The 14,936-nt window shown below is 48.7% G+C and overlaps 1 protein-coding gene across 4 annotated transcripts in view; it reads right to left on the bottom strand.

The window, feature by feature from the left end:
* Positions 1-14,936, bottom strand: part of LOC147097260 (talin-2) — a 354,000-nt gene that overhangs the window by 183,853 nt on the left and 155,211 nt on the right. For all 4 annotated transcript variants that reach the window (XR_015074349.1, XM_085972076.1, XM_085972077.1 and 1 more), the window contains 3 exons: positions 11,911-12,082; positions 10,038-10,135; positions 365-494 (listed from right to left, as the gene is read on the bottom strand). Coding sequence is in view for 3 of the 4 variants with exons in the window: in XM_085972076.1 (XP_085828202.1) it covers positions 365-494; positions 10,038-10,135; positions 11,911-12,046 (364 nt within the window). In the remaining variant the exon portion in view is untranslated. The remainder of the gene's footprint in view (positions 1-364; positions 495-10,037; positions 10,136-11,910; positions 12,083-14,936) is intronic.

The following is a 14,936-nucleotide window of genomic DNA, read 5'->3' on the forward strand; positions in this document are numbered from 1 at the left end:
CCCTGAGATTTTCTGATAGAGGTTCTAGACCCGAGGTGTTGACTCCTCTCTGCTCTCCACATCTGCTGACTGACCTACTAGCTCGTTCTCTTTCTGACTGGCTTCCAACATCTGCTTCTTACTTGTCTTGCTGACCCTTTGAATGTCAAGCGTGCACTCTTGTGGAAAAGTAAAAACCTTGGACATCGAGCGGCTCACTGCCTCGAAGCGCTGGGTTGGAAACATGGACCTCGTTATTGCTAATACTCGTCCAGCTCACAAAATTAGCAAAATCAACTCCAATCCAATCTGAGCAGCTCCACTGAAGGCGGAGGGTTTTTAACTCAGCCTTTAGACGGGTATAAACAGCAGGTGCAATACAAACCTATTCGGCTGCAGATAGGAACCAACAGTTCACCAACGGTTTTGGAATCATCGATCATGACCGTCTTCACTGCTCCGTCCAGCATCCTCACCTTCTGCGGCCTCTGTTTTTTCTTATACTCTAGAATATCCTAAGCAGGCGAACACAAGACATGTTAAATGACAAAGGCCGTTGGGTCCATCGAGCCTGTTTCTTCCATAGACTGTATACAATACGGCTTGGATCCTGCTCCACTCACTCAGTCTCCCGAGGCAAGCAATTCACAAATCCAACATCCAGGAGATAAACCTCCCCAATGCCCAACATTCTCCCCCCAAAGTAACCGAACACGGCAGCAAGCGGACGTTACAGCCTTAGTAACAATATTGTGCAGGAGGAATTCCTGGAGTGTTTACGGGATGGTTTCCTGGAACAATATGTCGAGGAACCAACCAGAGATCAGGCCATCTTAGACTGGGTATTATGTAACGAGAAAGGATTAATTAGCAATCTTGTTGTACGAGGCCCCTTGGGTCGGAGCGATCATAATATGATCGAATTCTTCATTAAGATGGAGAATGAAGTTGTTGACTCAGAGACTAGGGTCCTCAATTTAAATAAAGGAAACTACGATGGTCTGAGGCGTGAGTTGGGTAGGATTGATTGGGGAATGTCACTCAAAGGGTTGACGGTGGATAGGCAATGGCAAACATTCAAAGATCGCATGGATGAACTACAGAATTTGTTCATCCCAGTTTGGCATAAAAATAAAACAAAAAAGGTGACTCAACCGTGGCTAACAAGGGAAATTAGGGATAGCATAAGATCCAAGGAGAGGACATATAAATTGGCCAGAAAAAGCAGTAAACCTGAGGATTGGGAGCAGTTTAGGATTCAACAAAGGAGGACAAAAGGATTAATTAAGAAGGGGAAAATAGAATATGAGAGTAAGCTTGCAGGGAAGATAAAAACTGACTGTAAAAGTTTTTATAGATAAGTGAAGAGAGAAAGATTGGTGAAGTCAAGCGTAGGTCCCTTGCAGTCAGAATCAGGGGAATTTATAATGGGGAACAAAGAAATGGCAGACCAATTAAATATATATTTTGGTTGTCTTCACAAAGGAGGACACAAATAACCTCCCAGAGATGTCGAGGAACATAGGGTCTGATAAAAGGGAGGAACTGAAAGAAATCAGTATTTGTAGGGAAATGGTGTTAAGGAAATTGATGGGATTGAAGGCCGATAAATCCCCAGGGCCTGATAATCTACATCTTAGGGTACTTAAGGAAATGGCCCTAGAAATAGTAGATGCATTGCTGGTCATCTTCCAACATTCGATGGAATCTGGAACAGTACCCATGGATTGGAGGGCAGCTAATGTTACCCCATTATTCAAAAAAGGTGGTAGAGAGAAAACGGGGAATTACAGACCGGTAAGCCTGACATCGGTCGTGGGGAAAATGCTAGAGTCCATTATAAAAGATGTAATAGCAGAGCACTTGGAAAACAGTGACAGGATCGGACAAAGTCAACATGCATTTACAAAGGGTAAATCGTGCTTGACTAATCTACTGGAATTTTTTGAGGATGTAACTGGTAAAATAGATAAGGGAGAACCAGTGGATGTGGTGTATTTGGACTTTCAGAAGGCTTTCGATAAGGTCCCGCATAAGAGATTAGCGTGTAAAGTTAAGGCACATGGGATTGGGGGCAAGGTATTGACTTGGATAGAGAACTGGTTGGCAGACAGAAAGCAAAGAGTTGGAATAAACGGGTCTTTTTCCGAGTGGCAGGCAGTGACTAGTGGGGTACCGCAGGGATCGGTCCTTGGACCCCAGCTATTCACAATATATATTAATGATCTAGACAAGGGAACTAGATGTAATATCTCCAAATTTGCAGACGACACAAAGCTGGGTGGGCATGTGTGCTGTGAGGAGGATGCCGAGAAACTCCAGTATGATTTGGACAGGTTGGGTGATTGGGCAGAAGCGTGGCAGATGCAATATAATGTGGATAAATGTGAGGTTATCCACTTTGGTAGCAAAAACAGGAAGGCAGATTATTATCTGAATGGCAATAGATTGGGAGAAGGGGAAGTGCAACGAGACCTGGGTGTCCTTGTGCACCAGTCGCTGAAGGTAAGCATGTAGTGCAGCAGGCGGTTAAGAAGGCAAATGGTTTGTTGGCCTTCGTAGCGAGAGGGTTTGAGTACAGGAACAAGGATGTCTTGCTGCAGTTGTACAGGGCCTTGATGAGACCACATCTTGAGTATTGTGTGCAGTTTTGGTCGCCTTATCTAAGGAAGGATGTTCTTGCCATGGAAGGAGTTCAGCAAAGATTCACCAGGCTGATACCTGGGATGGCAGGAATGACGTATGAGGAGAGATTGGATCAATTGGGCTTGTACTCGCTGGAGTTTAGAAGAATGAGAGGGGATCTCATCGAAACTTATAAAATTCTAACAGGACTCGACAGACTAGATGCTGGAAGGATGTTCCCGATAGTCGGGGAGTCCAGAACCAGGGGTCACAGTCTAAGGATAAGGGGTAGGCCATTTAGGACAGAAATGAGGAGGAATTTCTTCACCCAGAGAGTGGTGAGCCTGTGGAATTCTCTACCACAGAAAGCAGTAGAGGCCAATTCATTAAATATATTCAAGAAGGAGTTGGATATATTTCTCAAGGCTAAAGGGATCAAGGGGTATGGGGAGAAAGCAGGGACCGGGTACTGAAATAGGATGATCAGCCATGATCGCATTGAATGGCGGAGCAGGCTCGAGGGGCCGAATGGCCTACTCCTGCTCCTATCTTCTATGTTTCTATGTTTTATAGCCCAGTTCCATTCCACATGCGCCACAGAACCATAGAGCATAGGAGGAGGCCATTCAGCCCATCAGGTTCGTGTCAGCTCTTTGCTTGAGAGATCCAAAACTAACCTCCCTGCCCCGCTCTCTCCTCATATCCCCGTATCTTCCTCTGTTTCAAATGTTTATCCAATTTTCCGTTAAAAGATACAATGGAGTCTCCCTCATCCACTCCCTGTGTCAAAGCATTCCGTGACCAAACAATCCTCTGAAGAAATCACTCCGAACCTTTCTCCTCCTGGATAAAAGTAGGGAAGTCCTGCTCCAACTGTACAGGGTGCTGGTGATACAGTTTTGGTCTGCTTATTTAAGGAGGGATATACTTGCATTGGAGGCAGTGCAGAGAAGGTTCACTAGGTTAATTCCTGAGATGAGGGGGTTGACGTGTGAAGAAAGGTTGAGCAGGCTGGGCCTATACTCATTGGAGTTTAGAAGAATGAGAGGTGATCTTATTGAAACATATAAGATACTGAGGGGCCTCGACAAGGTAGATGCAGAGAGGATGTTTCCCCTCGTGGGGGAATCTAGAACTCGGGGGAATAGTTTCAGAATAAAGGGTCGCCCTTTTAGAAGTGAGGAGAAATGTCTTCTCTCAGAGGGTCGTAAATCTGTTGAATTCTCTGCCCCAGAGAGTTGTGGAGGCTGGGTCATTAAATACATTTAAAGTGGAGATAAGACAGATTTTTGCAAGATAAGGGAGTGAAGGGTTATGGGGAGCGGGTGGGGAAGTGGCTTTGAGCCCAAGATCAGCCATGATCTTATTGAATGGCGGAGCAGGCTCGAGGGGCCAAGTGGCCGACTCCTGCTCCTATTTCTTATGTTCGTATGTTTTCACTCTTTAAATTCATGTGCCCTCATCACTGACTCCCCAACCAGAGGAGATGGTCTTACCCGATTCACTCTTATCAAAACCTTTATAACTTTGAAAAGTCTCTTAACCTTCTCTGCACTACTGGAAATAGTCCTCGTCTCACAAGTCTCCTCATACTATGTTTCATTTGAATGATCTGAGAAGCACAGGAACCATTAAGTTCCATAAACTAATCATCTGTGTCTACCCTTAACCCTCAGTCTCTGATATTTATCAAATTCTTTTTTCTTAAAAAGCTGCTATTTAAGTAGCCCCTGTGCCACCACTGGCCACAGCACCTCCCTGGAGTCCATCCCATGTCTACTTGGGCCACTGTTGTCATGGCGACACGGCCTTGGCCCTCACGAGCTCGCCCAGCTGTCACTCTAAGCAACAAGGAAATGCTCAACTCCATGACAACCCAACACTCGCAGCCCAGGTGAGTAATGAACATGTGGCTCGCCTGCAGATCGGATTAAGAGGGGGGCTGGCTGTGCCTGGAGCTGGGCGAGCATGGGAGCAGCACAGGCCCCCACCAACCTAGGGAGGCCCACCCTTTACCCCAAACCTCCACAGCCAATGGAAACCCGAGGCTGACCCAAGGCCGAATCCATTGCTCCCTAACTCCTTCACCTGCCACAGATACGATGTACCATCCTGAGCCAGTGCACAATGAGAGCGCACCCCCTAACACCCCACCTCCCTTCCTTCCCACTCCCCCTTCTCCCCACTCCTGGGAGGAGGCTGGACTGTACCATGGCCCGAACAGGAGGACCCTGGACTGTACCATGATCTGAATAGGAGGAGGTTGGACTTTACCATGGCCCGAACAGGAGGACCCTGGACTGTACCATGACCTGAACAGGAGGAGGCTGGACTGTACCATGATCTGAATAGGAGGAGGTTGGACTGTACCATGGCCTGAACAGGAGGATCCTGGACTGTACCATGGCCCGAACAGGAGGACCCTGGACTGTACCATGATCTGAATAGGAGGAGGTTGGACTGTACCATGGCCCGAACAGGAAGACCCTGGACTGTACCATGACCTGAACAGGAGGAGGCTGGACTGTACCATGATCTGAATAGGAGGAGGTTGGACTGTACCATGGCCCGAACAAGAGGACCCTGGACTGTACCATGGCCTGAACAGGAGGACCCTAGACTGTACCATGATCTGAATAGGAGGAGGTTGGACTGTACCATGGCCTGAACAGGAGGACCCTGGACTGTACCATGACCCAAACAGGAGGACCCTGGACTGTACCATGACCCGGAACAGGAGGAGGCTGGACTGTACCATGACCCGGAACAGGAGGAGGCTGGACTGTACCACGTGGCCTCCAGTCATTAGGAGGTGATTTTCCGCCCAGCAGTACTTTTAACATTGACTCACTAATGGTGCGGAAAATGCCAGACAGATCATTAAGTCGTATTTGGGCAGGGTTAACAGCAGTTTGCAAATTTCAATCGAGGTTTAACACAGTGATGATCCAGACAACAGGAGGATAGCAAGCAGCTGTGAAAACAATGTGGATAGATCTAATATTAGGCACATGGCAACTATTAAAGCTCGATACGGGACCGCTAACAGTTCAGTAATTACCAGGAAATACATACATTCTCCCACTTTCCATTAAAAAAGGAAGTTCACCCTCTGTTCTAATCAATACACAACAATGCTCTTTAGGAATGATCGATCTATATTACTCTCAGCTCCAATGTGAATTATAAATTCTTCCCGACTGGCTCTTGTACAACTTAATCGTCCTGTTCTTTTCCTCTCTTGCATTCTACGTGGAATGATACAGCACGGGAGGAGGCCATTCAGCCCATCGTGCCTGTGCCGGCTCTTTGAAAGAGCTCTCCAATTAGTCCCACTCCCCCCTGCTCTTTCCCCACAGCCCTACACAATTTGCCTTTTCAAGTATTTATCCAATTCCCTTTTGAAAGTTACTGCCGAATCTGCTTCCACCGCCCTTCCAGGCAACGCAATCCAGATCACAACAACTCGCTGCGTAAAAAAAATTCTCATCTTCCCTCTGGTTCTTTTGCCAATGATCTTCAATCTGTATCCTGTGGTTACCGACCCTCCTGCCACTGGAAACAGTCTCTCGCTATCTAGTCCATCAAAACCCTTCATAATTTTGAACACCTCTATTAAATCTCCCCTTAACCTTCCCTGCTCTAAGGAGAACAATCCCAGCTTCTCCAGCCTCTCCACGCCTGCTTCTCGACAGCTCCTCTTGGCCTTCGGTTCACCTGGCTCCTCCTCAAAAACCCACCGAGACCTCGCTTGTGCAGTTTGGCTCAGCGACGGACTCCCTTCCCATCGCCTTTGCTAACATTTTCATTTTTTCCTTTCTCAGTCCACTTCCTGCAACTGCGGCTGGGGAATGAGAAACGGATGCTCATCAATTAAAATAAATGCACTGAAAGGACGAGGAAACATTTCTCGACGTGGAGAGTTGCTGGAGCAAGGAATGCTTTGTTACAGGGACTGGTTGAGGCAGAGGCCATTTTATCTTTTAAGGGAAAATTGGATAAATATTTGAAACAGAGGAAGATACGGGGATATGAGGAGCGAGCGGGGCAGTGAGGTTAGTTTTGAATTACCAAGAGCCAGCACAGACACAATCGAGGCCGAAAGGCTTCCTTCTATTCTTTAACTTCCTATAGCTTAATTTTTCTTCTAACAAATCAAAGTTGATTTGTCTCAAGTCTTACATTTCTAAATTGTTAGATTTGATTGTGCCTGACAGACTAGTCTCAAAACCTCTCTAATGATCAACAACTCAAGGAATCATTGTTCCCAGCTCGGGGTCTGCCGTGCTGAACTGTTTCGACTTGCCCCAGGGTCGGCTGGCCAAGCTTTGACAAAGCCGGGGAGAGTGGGGCGCGTGCTAGGCTGCGACTGAAGGCTGGTGGTGAGGGCCCAGGAGGCCGGCGCTGAGGGCCCAGGAGGCTGGTGGTGAGGGCCCAGGAGGCTGGTGGCGAGGGCCCAGGAGGCCGGCGCTGAGGGCCCAGGAGGCCGGCGGTGAGGGCCCAGGAGGCCGGCGCTGAGGGCCCAGGAGGCCGGCGCTGAGGGCCCAGGAGGCTGGTGGTGAGGGCCCAGGAGGCTGGTGGTGAGGGCCCAGGAGGCCAGCGCTGAGGGCCCAGGAGGCCGGCGCTGAGGGCCCAGGAGGCTGGTGGTGAGGGTCCAGGAGGCCGGCGCTGAGGGCCCAGGAGGCTGGTGGTGAGGGCCCAGGAGACCGGCGCTGAGGGCCCAGGAGGCCAGCGCTGAGGGCCCAGGAGGCCGGTGGTGAGGGCCCAGGAGGCCGGCGCTGAGGGCCCAGGAGGCTGGTGGTGAGGGCCCAGGAGACCGGCGCTGAGGGCCCAGGAGGCTGGCGGTGAGGGCCGAGAAGACTGACTAAAAATTTTTGACTCGTTAACAGCAGTCCAGCTGTTTTGACGAGTGGGTTTTTTAGAGTAAGTTTTCTTCAGTTGGAAGTCAAATTCAGGCCGTGCTGGTGATTCCACACCCTCGACCGAAGTGACCAATAATTTCTGTGTCCCGCTAACTCCCAAATCCCATTTACCATCAGCCCTCGACCTCCGCTTCACTGGCGATAAGCAGCTCCGTATTCCGGGAAACCCCAGGTGTTTTGATGCTTCCCTTCGTGTTACTTCTGGTCAATGGTGAATCAAAGCCTCTGCGTCAAACAAAAGAATTCCCCAAAAACCTCACTGGCCGACAACCGTCTGTTACTTGCTCACTTGGAGCTGGTGTCTGCACCTCGCTGCATTATTGCGACTAATTTCTACCCTACACTAGTCCCACTTTCGCAGTTACAGTCAAGTAGTGGTCATGACATCCCTTGCCAATAGTGTCAGTCAGTCTCAAGCCTAACACGACACAAATGTCCGTCTCCTGTCATCTTCACCGTATTTCTGTGACACCAGTGTGACCCATTATGCGACCTTAATTCAACAGTTTCTTTCAAATGGCCGCTGCATCAACAGAATCGCATCTGAATTGATTCTTCGACGGTTGCTCCTCCCTTTTTGAATCTTCTAACTGGGGTTTCGCCAAAGTATCATTCACTTCTGCTCTCCTCTCCTCCATATCTAACATCTGTTGTTCTTATGCCTTTAGCCAAACGGCCTACCTTCCTCAGCTGGCTCAAAGACGCCTGGAGACACTTCCCAGTTGCCACCAGGACAACTCCCTCCCGTACACACCACTTAACATCCACTCTCTCCCATCAGCTAGCCCTCTCTTTCATCTTCAACATTCTCTGATTAAAACGAATTATTTCCTTACACATGTTCATGATATTGACAGCACAGAATAGTTTTTCATTAAACTGCACTGAACATGAAACTACAAAAAGAAGCTTGTGGAAAGTTTGTAAAATTACTGGGCAGGGGTCCACGCGGTGACTCACGGCAACATTTGGCAGCTTCCCTGAGCTCTTCCGATGCCAACCCGCTCTCTTTTCAGACCTTAGCTTCCCTCAGCTGGAGAGATGGGAACTGCTTTGCCCAAAGCTTGAATCCAGCCGAGAAATACGGGGAGAACACAAAAGTTGTCGCTCAGCAGAGTGGGGAGCTGGTTGGCCAAGGGTCCGTCCGGTGAGAGAGCCACGTTAGACCTCACAGGAATTTGAGACGTGACGTGTGGGGAGTGTTGCATGGCTCGGGAAGAACAGCCGACTTTGGACCTCTGGTTCCCAAAACTCTCCACCACTGGGGGTTTCCTCACCTCGTGTCTGGGTCTGTTCCAGGCTCATTGATAGAATCATAGAATGGTTACAGAAGGAGGCCATTCAGCCCGTCGAGCCAGTGCCGGCTCTTTGCAAGAGCACTTCAGCTAGTCCCACTCCCCCGCCCTTTCCCCGTAGCCCTGCAAATTTTTTTCCATCAGGTACTTAACCAACTCCCTTTTGAAAGCCGTGATCGAGTCTGCCTCCACCACCCTTTCAGGCAGTGCAACCCAGATCCTAACCACTCTCTGCGTAAAAAAGTTTTCCTCATGTCGCCTTTGGTTCTTCTGCAAATCACCTTAAATCTGTGTCCTCTGGTTCTCGACCCTTCCGCCAATGGGAACAGTTTCTCTCTCTCTACTCTGTCCAGACCCCTCATAGTTTTGAACACCTCTATCAAATCTCCTCTCAACCTTCTCTGCTCCAAGGGGAACAACCCCAGCTTCTCCAGTCTATCCACATAACTGAAGTCCCTCATCCCTGGAATCATTCTCGTAAATCTAGAGATTGATTGCTGTGATTAGTCAACAGCTCCATTATCATTTTATCATGTGACTACCAGGGTGGTAGAAGGTGAACTAGATGGACCTCAGTCTTTTTGTGTCTAGTAATTCCTATGTTCACACAGATGTGAATTGGCAAAAGAACCAGAAGCATCATAAGGAAAAGGAAATTATGTCGTGAGTTGTTAGGATCTGGAATGCACTGCCCGGGAGGGCGATGGAAGCAGATTCAATAACTTTCAAGAGTGAATTGGATAAATACTTAAGAAAGAAAAATGTGCAGGGTTGTGGGGAAAGAGCGGGGGAGTGGGACTAATTGGAGAGCTCGTTCAAAGAGCCGGCACAGGCACGATGGGCCGAATGGCCTCCTTCTGTGCTGTATGATTCTATATAAGGGAGACCAAAAGCAAAACAGCAAATTCGAATAAAATGAGCTGAGGATGAACAATAGAAGAGGTTTCACACAAAAATGAAGTATTGGATCGCGATCTTGGTCCCCGTGACCAGTGTCGAGATCAGCTGCTAAAGGAACGTGCCAAAAAGCTCAACTTGGAGCCTGTTACCTACGTGAAACTGTTCCCATTTCTACTCAACTTGCACAAACATTTTTGCATCTTATGAAAATGATAAAACTCAAAAAGTGTAATCTATTAAGAGGGTGAGGCAGGACTCTGGAGAGGCTGAATCATCAATAGCCGTTCCTTGATGCTGAGCAGAGAGTTGGACGTACCCCATTGCGAAGCATGTAATAATCCAAGGTGCGGCCCGACTCCAGCCAGATCCCTTTCCTTGGATCGTCATCCGACAGGAACAAACCGTAATCAGAGGCTGAAAAACAGGAATTCATAATAACAGATTGTCCTGTGATGAATCAGCTTTCACTTGTATCCAAAAACTGGTGGCAGTTCAATCAGAAAAGAAAATGTGAAATGAAAAAACATCTTTGAACTTGAACATTACTCTGATTACACCAACATGAAGCTCATTCTAAACTTAAGAGTTTGGAGCCAGCCTTCCCAGCCCTCCCCCCGCACCCCTCCCCCCCGCCCTGCCCACCCCTCCCCGCGCACTTCCCTCTCCTCACCCGCCCTGCCCACACCTGCCCCCGTACTTCCCTCCCCCTTCTCACCCGCCCTGCACACCTGCCCCGTATCTCCCCTCCCCCTCCTCACCCGCCCTGCACACCCTCCCCGCGCACTTCCCTCTCCTCACCCGCCCTGCCCACCCCTCCCCGCGCACTTCCCTCTCCTCACCCGCCCTGCCCACACCTGCCCCCGTACTTCCCTCCCCTTCTCACCCGCCCTGCACACCTGCCCCGTATCTCCCCTCCCCCTCCTCACCCGCCCTGCACACCCGCCCCGCGCACTTCCCTCTCCTCACCCGCCCTGCCCACCCCTCCCCGCGCACTTCCCTCTCCTCACCCGCCCTGCCCACCCCTCCCCGCGCACTTCCCTCCCCTCGACTCACCCGCCCTGCACACCCCTGCCCCCGTATCTCCCCTCCCCCGCACTTCCCTCTCCTCACCCGCCCTGCCCACCCTCCCCTCACCTCGACTCACCCTCCCTGCCCTCCCCTCTCCTCTTGTCCCCGTCCCCCCACCCCCACAAGGCCCTCACTGGTTTCTGGCCCCGTTTCTTTGGGCCTGACTGACAGTGGAGTGTTGACCATGGTGGAAATCCAGTGATGCTGTCTCTCCTTTTCTGGCCCTTCAGTCAGAGAGAGTCATTCGGAGGCAAAATTAGCCCAGCTCCCCTACATTAAGTGGAAGGGCCTTTGTTAAGAAAGGAGTATTTTACCGAAGTTTTGGCCCTATAATTCACTTCCTTCCCTGTGGACAACTGCGAGGCCTCCTCTTGGCAGCATTCCTCAGAACTGTCCTTGAGCAAAACACGGGCTCAGGCTGTGGGCCTTGCCAATTATTAGTGAATAATACTCCCTTAAGATATCTAGGTTCAAGCCTTTGAAAGCTGATTCACTCAAAGCTAACGTCTCAGTTTGTACCATTCATGTGCTCGCTGACCTACACTGGCTCCCGGTCCAGCAAAGCCTCAATTTTAAAATTCTCATTCTTTGTTTTCAAATCGCTCCATGTCCTCACCCCCTCCCTATCTCTGTAACCTCCTCCAGCCCCACAACCCTCCGAGATCTCTGCGCTCCTCCAATTCTGGCCTCTTGCGCAGCCCTGATTTTAATCGCTCCACCATTGGCGGCCGTGCCTTCAGCTGCCTGGGCCCGAAGCTCTGGAATTCCCTCCCTAAACCTCTCCGCCTCTCTCTCCTCTTTCAAGACACTCCTTAAAACCTACCTCTATCCTGGCCTAATATCTCCTTAAGTGGCTCGGTGTCAAATTTTGTTTGATAATCGCTCCTGTGAAGCACCCAGGGACATTTTACAACGTTAAAAGGTGCGGTATAAACACAAGCTGTTGTTGCTATGGCATTGAATAGGTGAAGACTTTCACTTTCGCGGTGCCACACTCCACGGCTGACATGTCCAGCTATGGAGTTCCTTCAGCAAACTTAGACTGAGCAAGAATCGGGGCCAGCTACTACTTTGCCACAGAGAGAGAGACAGAAACAAACATCCAGGACACTCGGCCTCACCTTGCCCGATCTGAGCCTCTGGCACACGCTCCCGGATTATGCGACAGGCATCGTAAACCACCGTGGAAGGCTCGAATTGCATCGTCTTGACAACATTGCAATGGCGGACACAGATCTTCAGCGACAGGGCCACCATGGTGACGAGCAATCAGGAACCTGCCGCTCACCGCACCTGAGTGAGAAAACAACAAGAGAGATTCTTCAGCTTTTTCCAGTTCTGATGAAGGGTCCCACAGACCTGAAACGTTAACTCTGTTTCTCTCTCCACGGATGCTGCCTGACCTGCTGAGTATTTCCAGCATTTTCTGTTGTTATTTCAGATTTCCAGCATCCGCAGTATTTTGCTATTATATGAGAAAGATTCTTCGCTGTACAAAGGCAAGTTATTTCTTTTTTTATTCGTTCCTGGGATGTGGGCATTCTTGGCAAGGCCGGCATTTATTGCCCATCCCTAATAGCCCTTGAGAAGGTGGTGGTGAGCCGCCGCCTTGAACCACTGCAGTCCGTGCTCAAAAAAGGGCAGGATTGGATACTAAATATTCCTGGATACAAGGTGTTCAGGAAAGATAGGGAAGGAAAGAAAGGAGGTGGGGTGGCTGTATTGATTAAGGAGAATGTTACAGTGCTGGAAGGAGAGGATGTCCTGGAGTGGTCAAGGACAGAATCTATTTGGTTAGAATTGTTAAACATTAGAGGCGCCATTACACTGCTAGGTGTATTCAATAGGCCGCCAACTAGTGGGAAGGATATAGAGGAGCAAATTTGCAGGGAAATTAGAGAGGTGCAAGAACTATAGAGTAGTGGTAAAGGGGGACTTCAATCATCCTAATATAGACTGGGATAGTAATAGTGTAAAGGACAGAGAGGGAGAAGAATTTCTGAAGTGTGTTCAGGAGAACTTTCTTGATCAGTACGTTTCTGGCCCAATGAGGAAGGAGGCATTGCTGGATCTGGTTCTGGGGAATGAGGTGGGTCAAGTGGAGCAAGTGTCAGTAGGGGAACATTTAGGGAACAGTGATCACAGTATCATAAGGTTTAAGTTAGCTATGGAAAAGGACAGGGAGCAATCTAGAGTCAAAATAGAGGAAGGCCAATTTCAGTAGGTTGAGAATGGATCTGGCCCGGGTAAATTGGAATCAAAGATTGGCAGGCAAAACCGTAATCGAACAATGGGCTGCCTTTAAAGAGGAGATGGTTCGGGTACAGTCGAGGTACATTCCCACAAGGGGGAAAGGTGGGGCAACAAAGCCAGAGCTCCCTGGATGATAAAAGAGATAGAGAGTAAGATGAAGCAGAAAAAAGGGGAGTATGACAGGTGTCAGGTTGAGAATACAAGTGAGAACCAGGCTGAATACAGAAAGTTCAGAGTGGAAGTGAAAAAGGAAATAAGAGGGGCAAAGAGAGAGTATGAGAATAGATTGGCAGCTAACATAAAAGGGAATCCAAAAGTCTTCTATAGGCATATAAATAGTAAACGGGTAGTAAGAGGAGGGGTGGGGCCAATTAGGGACCAAAATGGAGACCTACACATGGAGGCAGAGGGTATGGTTGAGGTACGAAATGAGTACTTTGCATCTGTCTTCACCAAGGAAGAAGATGCTGCCAAAGTCATAGTGAAAGAGGAGGCAGTTGAGATACTGGATAGGATAAAAATTGATAAAGGAGGTACCAGAAAGGCTGGTTGTACTTAAAGTAGGTAAGTCACCAGGACGCTGAGGGAAGTAAAGGTGGAAATTGCGGAGGCTCTGGCCATAATCTTCCAATCCTCCTTGGATACGGGGCTGGTGCCAGAGGTCTGGAGAATTGCAAATGTTACACCCTTGTTTAAAAAAAGGGTGTAAGGATAAACCCAGCAACTACAGGCCAGTCAGTTTAACCTCAGTAGTGGGGAAACTTTTAGAAACAATAATCAGGGACAAAATTAAGTCACTTGGATAGGTGTGGATTAATTAAAGAAAGCCAGCACGGATTTGTTAAAGGCAAATCATGTTTAACCAACTTGATCGAGTTTTTTGATGAGGTAACGGAGAGGATTGATGAGGGTAATGCGGTTGACGTAGTGTACATGGATTTCCAAAAGGCGTTCGACAAAGTGCCACATAATAGGCTTGCAGCAAAGTTGAAGCCCATGGAATAAAAGGGACAGTAGCAGCATGGATATGGAATTGGCAAAGTGACAGGAAACAGAGAGTAGTGGTGAGCGGTTGTTTTTTGGACTGGAGGAAGTTATACAGTGCTGTTCTCCAGGGGTCGGTACCAGGACCACTGCTTTTCTTGATATATATTAATGACTTGGACATGGGTGTACAGGGCACAATTTCAAAATTTGCAGATGACACAACACTTGGAAGTATAGTGAACAGTGAGGAGGATAGTGATAGACTTCAGGAGGACATAACTGGTGGAATGGGCAGACACGTGGCAGATGAAATTTAACGCAGAAAAGTGCAAAGTGATACATTGTGGTAGGAAGAATGTGGAGAGGCAATATAAACTAAAGGGTATAATTCTAAAGGGGGTGCATGAACAGAGAGACCTGGGGGTACATGTGCACAAATCGTTGGAGGTGGCAGGGCAGGTTGAGAAAGTGGTTAAAAAAGCTTACTGGGTTACTGGGCTTCATAAATAGAGGCACAGAGTACAAAAGCAAGGAAGTTATGATGAACCTTTATAAAACACTGGTTCGGCCTCAACTGGAGTATTGTGTCCAATTCTGGGCACCGCACTTTAGGAAGGATGTGAAGGCCTTAGAGAGGGTGCAGAAAAGATTTACAGGAATGGTTCCAGGGATGAGGGACTTCAGTTACATGGATAGACGAGAGCAGTGACGTCTGAGAGGAGATTTGAGAGAGGTGTTCAAAATCATGAGGGGTCTGGACAGAGCAGATAGAAAGAAACTGTTCCCATTGGCAGAGGGGTCGAGAACCAGCGGACACAGATTTAAGGTGATTGGCAGACGAACCAAAGGCAACATGAGGGAAAACTTTTTTGCGCAGCGAGTGGTTACGATCTGGATTGCACTGCCT

Source organism: Somniosus microcephalus, chromosome 32 (genome assembly GCF_052327205.1).
Source record: "Somniosus microcephalus isolate GS21.2 chromosome 32, FLI_Smic_1.0, whole genome shotgun sequence".
In the NCBI taxonomy this organism is placed as follows: Eukaryota; Metazoa; Chordata; class Chondrichthyes; order Squaliformes; family Somniosidae; genus Somniosus; species Somniosus microcephalus.